This window comes from Centroberyx gerrardi, chromosome 15 (assembly GCF_048128805.1).
Source record: "Centroberyx gerrardi isolate f3 chromosome 15, fCenGer3.hap1.cur.20231027, whole genome shotgun sequence".
Lineage (NCBI taxonomy): Eukaryota > Metazoa > Chordata > Actinopteri > Beryciformes > Berycidae > Centroberyx > Centroberyx gerrardi.
The window spans coordinates 9,708,725-9,718,171 of NC_136011.1; the positions used below are offsets into that span (position 1 = coordinate 9,708,725).

Consider the following 9,447-nt stretch of genomic DNA (forward strand, 5'->3'; position numbering starts at 1 on the left):
CACAATTAGATTCTACAAGAAAGAATAGTACTTGATTATGGTAGGAAATAGATAGATAGATAGATAGATAGATAGATAGATAGATAGATAGATAGATAGATAGATAGATAGATAGATAAATAGACCAACTGAAAAACTAACCAACCAACTGACAAACAAACAAATTATTATATACATATTATATATAATAGTATATTATTATATATTTATAATACTAATAATGATAATACTGCTTCCATTACTACTACTACTACTACTACTACTAATAATAATATATTTTATTTTATATATTTATTATATAGATTTATTTACATATATGTAATTTCTTTATCTGTTTCTATAATTGCATTGTTATACATCTTATATATGTACATCTCTAATCCATGATATATTACTATATATTTAGTATTAGTTGTACGTGTAGGCTCACATTTGATTGGCTGGAGGGACTGGAACTCCACATCCCACAGTGCACAGCGGCGGGGCTTCTTGTCTCCCATTGGCCGGGCTCTCGGAGCAGCAGAGGCAGACATGAGACGGCGTCCAGAGCCCGCAGCTGAAATGTACCGCACACTCCGACAGACTCAGTCCGTGTTGTGCAGCTCGGGAAGAGGCTCCGTGCCGCCGGCTCCAGAGCGGAGAAGCTGAAGGCTGCGGGTCTACATGAAGGGCTCCGTCCATGCGTAGGCTAGCGTGTTTTCTGCTGCCCTGTGCTGTCGCCGTCCTGGTGCACTTGTGGTTGGCTCACCGACCCTCCTCCACCCCGCCGGACAACACACACTCGGGTACTTTACAATTCCGCCGTTCGTCGCCTACATGCTTCGCAACTTTTTACATGACGTTACATGAGTTAACTTTGCTTTCCCGCCGCGGTGTGGCTGTTTGGGTTGTTAGTTTTGTGTGGAAAATGTAACGCGCGCGACTGTGTATCTCTCTCTCTCTCTGTGTGCGTGTGTTTTCGTGCGAAATAATGTGTATGTAACTGTGTTTCTTTCAACAGTTCACTAATGTTGGGCGTTGCTGGGATAGCTTAGCTTCTGAAAACGTAATGAGACTAGCGAGCAAAGCATCCCAGCCGTGTTACAGTACTGTGCTCCGTGTTGACGTTGTCATTCCAGTAATAGAGCTGTATACAGTTAAATGGATTATACTTGGGATCTGGGATATAAACCCACCTAAACTCAGTCAAGCCATCTTTTTATCCCGAGGAATAGAGTTTACCCATCTTTTTAGACATGAAGACATTAATCTTCATGAGGTAAATGTATAGGATGCATCATAGTGCATGATGGCAAACTAAATATAAGAAGACATTGATTTAAGTTATATGAGCATAGGGTGTTATAGGTAAAAGGAAGTGTGAATCATGCTTTTCTGAAAGTGTGATTTTTATTTTTATTAGTGGTTGTTTGCCTTATCAGGATCACCAACGGGAGATCTACCCCACCTATATATTTACCACTACATCACTGGTTAGGGCACTGTTTAATCATGCATGCTTGCAAATGATGGGCTATTATATCCCATTGTTTGGGATATTCTATCAAAACTCTGATTCTTTCATCTATTTGTTTTTGGTTATGGCTTTGTGCAAAATTTTCTTTGTTTCCACTGCAGATGAAGTGTTACCTTCCTATGAAGTTTTGGTGGGAGTGCTGTCAGCGAGACACCATTATGAGCTGCGACAGGTGATAAGGGCGACCTGGCTGGGCTACCTCCAAGACCACCCCCAGTTTCAACACAGGTCTGTAGCGGAGCTCCAACTCCAGCAGTTTTTTTATTTTTTTATTTTTTTTTCCCAAGCCACATTCATGTACTGGAAATAAAGCCTGCAGCTGGCAACAAATAACTGACTGCCCCGTCAACCCCTTTATCTTTACCTGACCAGGGGCCAATATTGTTCTCTCTCTCATTCTTTCTTTTGTCCATTACCTTCTCATCCAGCGATCTGAGCACAGATAGGGCGTGATGGCCTTTAAGCAACCCTCAGTAACCATGGTAACGGAGGGTGGATAGATGGACAAGCTTTAGAAATACCCATCTTGTAGCCGAATATTGCACGAAAGGCAGTGAGATGAATGTGATTGTGTCTGTGCTTATTTCTTCAGGGTGGGGGTGAAGTTTATTGTGGGCGAACATGGGTGCCCCATTCCGGAGGAAGATAGAGAAGATCCTTACTCTTGCTCCCTCCTGAACCTCACCGAACCAGGTAAAAAAACGTGTTCGCGAAACCTGGCAACACACAAATGAGTGAATATAACACGCTTTAACAGCGAGAGATGCTCACTATAGAGTCTATTGCTTGTGCATATATTCATAAATTGTAGAGCAGAGACTGAATAACAGGAGAGGAGCTGAGAGAATGAAAAGAATGTATGTACAGAAAAGAAAAACACACCATTTTTCATGTTCACCCACAGCTCAAGGACACGCTTCTGTTCCCGTCGATACCCAAGGCCATAGCAAAAATCTCACTCTCGCACAGTCGACACTTATGCTGCAACCATAACTAGTGCTGCACTGACGCATTTGTTCAATTACCTTACTAACATTTGTAAATTAAAGCTACACAAAGACCTGACTTATATAAAATAATATAACTGGCCCCAATCTGATTGAAACGTCGACGTAATTCTGTCTCTCACCTTTGTCCCTCCAATGCAGGAGTCTGGCTGCTTTCATTTTTTTCTTTTTTCGATTGGATGTATTAGCTGCCTTCATGTAAACATAATTACTGTTTGTCAGAATAGGCTTTTTCAGACTTTGGACTTTAGGGTCACACAGTGCTATTTTATTTTCCGAGCCCATTCTCTGCACTCCACAGTGTTAATGGTTGTAAATGTTGACGTGATTTGCTTCAGAATCAGGCAGGGAACAGCTTCGGTGCGAGATGTTTGGTGTGATTGGAAGAGACAGAGAAAACGGCCGCTTTTAAACACAGTTGGGTTCCTGACTCCAGATTTAGGTCAAAGCGCACACTAAGTGGACAATTAATTGTTGCTGAAATATGTTTGTTTATACTGCATGCATCAAAGGGTTTTTGGTTGCGTTGAGACTGCTGAAAGGTGAATGCTAATTAGCTCCTCTGAGTTTGTCTGAAACATTTTGGCAGTTTTTTTGTTTTTTTTGTCCTAGTCAAGGTGTTTGTGGTTTGTATTGGTGAAGAACTGAGTAAGAACCAAGTTCATAATGCGATTCAGTGATTTTGAAAATGTATAATACGGTCAACATAAAGCTTATTTATGTTTCCCAAATCATTTATTAATCATTCATAAAAGCTTTATTAAGTATTCTAAGTGTTTATCCTGGATAACAAATGACTAACAAATACTACTGAATAATAATGAATAAATATGAAATGATGATTAATTCACAGTTTATTAAGTATGGCTTTTGCAAAGTGTTACCCATTTTCCCCCAGATTTATTTTTATTGAATAAACTAGCATATTCAAAATGGCCAATGCTAAGAGAAGCACTCAGATCATTAATCAGCATTAACAAGTATACAGAAATAAAGCATTCGTGTTTAGTCAGCAAAATAGAATAAAAAAACAGCACACATGTAAAATCATTTTGCTCATTTCCACTCGGTGTGAGAAACATTTACTTTGATAAACTCCTGCGTTCTTTCTCTGTGATACCTTGCCTTTAATTGTCTTTATTTTGGAGTGAGCAGCAGAACCTGCGTAGAAGGCGTAAAGTAAAAAGCCTGCTTCCTTTTAACAGCCTTGGTCTTTTCATTGATCTCTCGGTTAATAAACTGCTCTTTTCTAATTAAGAAACCACACTGACGAGCAGAAGCTCTCTTTGAAGACAGCAGTCCCAAGAACCAGCTTCTCAAACTGCTGATGATGTAGCTTTAATAGAGTATGCCTTCTTCTGTGAACGCGCTCCCTCTCCCTCTCCCCGAATCGCCTAATCTTCATCACTGAAAAGAGATGGTCAGCATGTTGGGATAGTAATAAATTTCATGTCGGCTTGTTCAGTAACTCCCTGATTCCCAGACCTCCTTCTGTCCCAGTGGCAGGGCAGGAGACGGAGATAGAAATAGTGAAGGTGGCGGACCCCTCGGCGCTCGCCCCCGCTGAAGTGTCCGCCATCGCCCTGGACTTCAAGGTGCTGCATCCGGCGGTGATCACCAGGCTGGGGGTGTTTCCCGGCGGGACCCGGCAGGAGCTTCAGAGCAATGTGACGGTGAAGCTCCTCCAGCTGGACCAAGAGGTAGCGTAGCCTCGACCTCTGAGCATAATGCATCCCGTATGCTGCTTTTCTGTGGATCCCGGTAGATACACAGCCTCGGGGCAGCTGGAGGTTCTCAGCTGAATGCCTGTGCTGGTCCTGTTTACGCACTCACACAGTTACCAAAACTCTTTTTGCACTATTCTTTTTAAGATAAATAGCCTGTGGTGAAATTACTGGTTGGATGCACTCCAGTATTCACTATAGATCAAGGCAGATTTGTACAAAGAAAAAAAAACAAACCCTTGGTCACGTTTCCAGCTCAGGTCTGTATAGGTAAAACTGAGATATTCCCATATGTGACATCAGCTGATGTGATAGCAGTGACTTTGCTGTGTTGCAGGAGGCTGTGGTTACTGCCCGCTTTAGCGCCATCAGCACCGGGACGCTTGTGAATGGGGTGTGGTACAAACCGGTGGAGCAGTTCATCTTGCCTAAGGTCAGTCCTTCACATATAGGTCAGTTTTAATAGTGTCGGACAGAATAACACCGTGCTGAACGTGCAGGGACAAATGTTCGTCTTCTCTCCAGGGCTTTGAGGGGACGCTGGTTTGGGAGAGTTTGGACTCTGCTGGATTGACCACAGTCAATTCCACCGGTGTGCAGCTCAATGATGGGGGAGGAGTCCTCAAGATCTCCTCTGTAAGTGTTGAATCGTGGTGTCAAACATGAATGTTTAATGAGTATTCACATCTTAAGTTTTAAAGAGAGGAGAAAGTTGTAAAGTTCATGTTTTTACCAGCACTGTTTTGTTTTCTGGACTACAGATTGCAGAAGGCATCTTGCCTCACAGAAGTGCCCTTGGCTTTCCTGGTTTGGCTGGAGGGTTCACATTTACTATCTATGGTCGGTCCAGCAACTGTCTAATTCTGTGCTTTTTGTGAAACCAATTCGACATGTGAGAAATGTTGGAAAAAGAGACTATGCAAAAATCCAAAAAACATTGTTCACTGTGGCAGGTTATGAGATTTAGCCTCTCTTTCACCCTAAGGCTCTTGCATCCACGCCAAATGGAAAATAACATTCTTTTTCCATCTCTACCCTGTTGTGCTTCGTCATTTATTTTACCTCAACCATGTGTTTGTATTTGAGTTTATTCCCAAAAGGCTTTGTGCTATCCTTCAAAAAGTACCTTAATTTGTTCAAATTCTCATTTTATAAGAGTTGATGTGACATTTTGTTTTGTAATGGCTCTCCCATTTTAGAGCAGAACGCCTTTCTCTGTGTTCCCCATTTATCCCATTTTGTCATATTTTCTTTCCCATCATTATTCCCATTATGCAACTCTCTTGTGTCCGTCCCTCACCACCTGTCTCCCTCCTGCTCCCTGTGTGTCAGATGGAGAGGGACTGTCGGGGCTCCTGCGGGGCCGCCCAGCCAGGATGGAGCGTCATGCCTCCAGGCTGAGGCAGGAGGATGCCTCTTTGCAGCAGGAGAGCCTCAGGCATGGCGACATGGTGTTCGTAGATGTGGTAGACACCTACAGGAACGTGCCTTCCAAACTGCTTCAGTTCTATAAATGGTACGCCGAGCGCTAATGACTCGACTCCGTGTCTCCAAATTGCCTGGGCCTCTCAGGAAATCAGCAACCTGAAATGAAAGTGTGCCGTTGACTTAAAATGTCTTGCTGATGAAATCACGATTAGAATCACTCAATTATGAAAAAAACTATGGTTGTAACTCGTCAGATTGCAAAGTATGCAGACTGTTCTTAAGAGAGGGCTTGGCTAGTGTATTATTCATTTGCAAGACCTTTGCCCTTTAGTCTCACTGGTATTTAATAGTAAATCCACTCTGGGCTGCTAGAAAAAAGCTTTAATTAAGGTTGCAAATTCCCTCTCTGTAGGTCTGTGGGAAATGCTGACTTTAATCTGCTCCTGAAGACAGATGATGATTGTTATATTGACGTGGACTCAGTATTAATGAAGATTGACCACAAGGGCCTCAAGCGCAGCAATTTCTGGTGGGGGAAGTAAGTACAATGCAGTGTTGACCCGTCCGTCTGATCCTGTTGACGTTGTGCGTTACCCTCCTGACTTCCGCTAGTGTCACAAGTTAGCGGCTTAAATTATGAACACTGTCAGATGAAGTTAAGATGATGGGCAGCTTGGTTTGAGACTGAAACGTTGTGAATGCTGTGCCTAGGCAAAAAGATTTAAGGTCAGGTGAGTGTGAGTGGGAACGTGGAGATAATGTAGCTGTGGCGCTAACACAGATTGTCCTGACCCAGTTTCAGGCAGAGCTGGGCAGTGGATCGCATTGGGAAGTGGCAGGAGCTGGAGTACGCCAGTCCAGCCTACCCGGCGTTCGCCTGTGGCTCAGGGTATGTGGTCTCCCGTGACCTGGTGCAGTGGCTGGCCACTAATGCAGAGAAACTCAAGGCCTACCAGGTACAGTCAGCACCAAGCTACTGTGGGGCAATAATAGTCATCTGAGTGGCAGATAGTGAGAAATATAATGTGATGTGATTGAATGTGTTGTTACAGGGAGAAGATGTGAGCATGGGTATATGGATGGCAGCTGTTGGACCACAGAAATATCAGGTAAAGAAAAGAGGAAAATTGCTTCCATACATGCAAATCTAGCAACTTGCCAACTCCAATGAACAACCATGTTTACAAGTGATAGTGCCAAACCATCATGATTACAAATGATAATACCAAGCAATGGTAGTAACCTGGTTTTAGGTTGACGCATGTAAGCATCATAACTGGGTTAGAATAACCTGGTTAAGCTCACACTTGGATTATGAAAAACCTGCCTCAGATGCCGGGCTTACTCCCATAATAAACAGGCTACTGTAGCATGGAAACGTCTTACGCTTTTCACTTTTGATTTTCATAATCTGCTCAAACTCAGACTTGCATAGCGTTATGGGTACATTTTGATGTCAACAAAAAAATATGATAGCAAGCAGTACTTACTATTACTGTTGGGATCACCATTTCTTCCCCCTGTATTAGAAGTAACCTACTATTGCTCAGCCAAATGGGGAGGTGGGAGCTGGTGACCTCACCTTTTTCATACTTTGTTGGTGGCGGCCCCTGTGGTGTCCCTATCTCGACAGGACACCACAGGCATACAGGAATATTCTGTTAACTGGTTTAATCATGGCAACAGGAATACTCCATTGTGGGGTATCAAAAGCGCATGTAAACAACTTAACCTACAAAAGACCTTAGCCGGAGTACGGCCAATAGTTGGTTTGCTCTGTGAATGTAAACGTAGCCAGTATCTTGCCCTCTCTTGTTGTCAGGATGCTGGCTGGCTGTGTGAGAAGGAGTGTTACCTGGACATGCTGTCGTCTCCCCAACACACGGCCGAGGAGCTGCGGATCCTCTGGGACAGGAAGAGGGCCTGTGGGGACCCATGTGGCTGTCCCTGGGGCCACTAAATCTGGCTGATACCACACGCATCACAGGGCACTATGGGTAAAATGCACTGGACACTGGTTGTCATTTCTGTTTCTATGGTTTCCTTAAAGTCCCAATCTGAGATATTTTGGAGTTTTATCAATTATTGTTATACAGTATAAACACAGATTTTTGAAGTGTTGGACTTGCTTTTGGAAAATAATGTCTTCAAAACTTTGAGATCTCACTGTAACTCAAAATGCAGGTCTCTTCTGCTCCAGTGTTAACAATACCAAGGTAGCAAAGCATTTACAGCTTCAGAATACATTGAAAACTCATATTTAGCTGTCTTATACTGTCAGTCCTTGTATCATAAACTCGTTAAATAAAATGTGAGAGTGAAAAAATGTCTTCAATGCTATGAAACAGACAAGACAAACAAGAGTAGAGGCTGTGGGATAAGACTGATTCTGGATTGGGCCTTTTAAGTATTTTAGAAGTTATCCGAATAAACTGTGACGTGGATGGGAGAGCGAGTGAAAGTGATGTGCAATACCAGCATGTGATGGTCTTGATGTACAATATCAATGCTGTAAGACTTGAGCACTTGGTTAAAAAAATATAAGTATTGGAATTCAGTGGTTATTATAAGTCTGATACTTGACTTGAAATACTTAACTTACATCTTTGGCTTCAAAGGGAAACATGACGGCATTTTAAAGATGAATTGCATTTTACATTGCTCTATTTTGTAAATTATTCTCTTAAGCTTTTCGTCTTCACTATTTGTAGATTTATGACAAGCTTTCTCACAAACACAGGGTTTGTACCATGTACTGTAACTGTCATTGTGCAAATAGTGGTGTGGCCTTACTGTATTTGTTAGGCGTCATACGTATGTTAACAATTGTGATATCAACGCAGTTTTTGACAGTGGAATAAGTGTATTTGCAACATGAATTTTGGAACACAATTTGACAATGCAATCAGAGGGACTGTGAAATAGACTCACTAGATTAACACTGGTTTTATGAAAACCCCTTCAGGGGTAATAAAGGATACTTTAGAGAGATTAAAGACTTCTTTGTTGTTTATTTTGGAGAATGAGGTTGTTTGAAGAGATTCAATGATACACACGATAAACTCAAAGGCGTTTACAGTTGCTGCTGATTTCTATTCCCTATGCCATAGCTGGCTGTGTTGGAGCCATGTTTCTATACGAGTCTGGAGCTGTGTCTTCGCCTTTAGTGCTGCACAGTCGGCACTGCAAGACCACAGAAACACAGTCAGCAAATAGACTGCTCCCGCTGTTAGAAATGTCAGTTTTTCTCCACTTAAAAGGAATCACAAATCGCTTTGATGTGTATTGCTGATTGTTTTTACTAAGACAGTGAGTTGGACACTGCTGGAATGTTTAACAGGGAAACCTGTGGAGTATTTTAGCACCAAATTGATCTGTGGCTCCATATTAATTATTGGGAACGAACAAATCCAGCCATCAGCTTGTACATACTGAGTAGCAATCCCTTTTAAAATGTTTATATGAAGCAAATGTCATCGGCTTGTTTATGAGCCTTTCCTTCGCATATGTTTTCTTTGAGCATCGCTTCAATGATTTGTTTGTTTATGCAAGGGTAGCAACGTGATTGATATTGAGTCACTGAAATTAGATTGCCTTTCTATATATTTTTGTAAATAATGAAAGATGATGCTGAATATTTCACTAATGGAGGATAATACAAACCATTTGTTTTTATTTAGGGGTGTCCTACCTGCCAAGCAATCCATTCATGCAATTAACCTGACATTCGAGCACATTTCTCTCCCGCTGCACCCCCTCTCTTCCTCCCCAT

General features: G+C 42.1%; 1 protein-coding gene across 1 annotated transcript; it reads left to right on the forward strand.

Moving 5' to 3' along the window:
* The first annotated feature begins 611 nt into the window (after nucleotides 1-611).
* b3galnt2 (beta-1,3-N-acetylgalactosaminyltransferase 2) lies at nucleotides 612-8,614 on the forward strand. The gene is made up of 12 exons (XM_071894405.2): nucleotides 612-785; nucleotides 1,618-1,744; nucleotides 2,109-2,209; nucleotides 4,024-4,223; nucleotides 4,585-4,680; nucleotides 4,773-4,883; nucleotides 5,009-5,087; nucleotides 5,580-5,763; nucleotides 6,088-6,213; nucleotides 6,472-6,631; nucleotides 6,728-6,784; nucleotides 7,498-8,614. The coding sequence occupies exons 1-12, from the start codon at nucleotides 680-682 to the stop codon at nucleotides 7,633-7,635; spliced, it is 1,485 nt and encodes a 494-aa protein (XP_071750506.1). The 5' UTR covers nucleotides 612-679; the 3' UTR covers nucleotides 7,636-8,614.
* The last annotated feature ends 833 nt before the right edge of the window (nucleotides 8,615-9,447 follow it).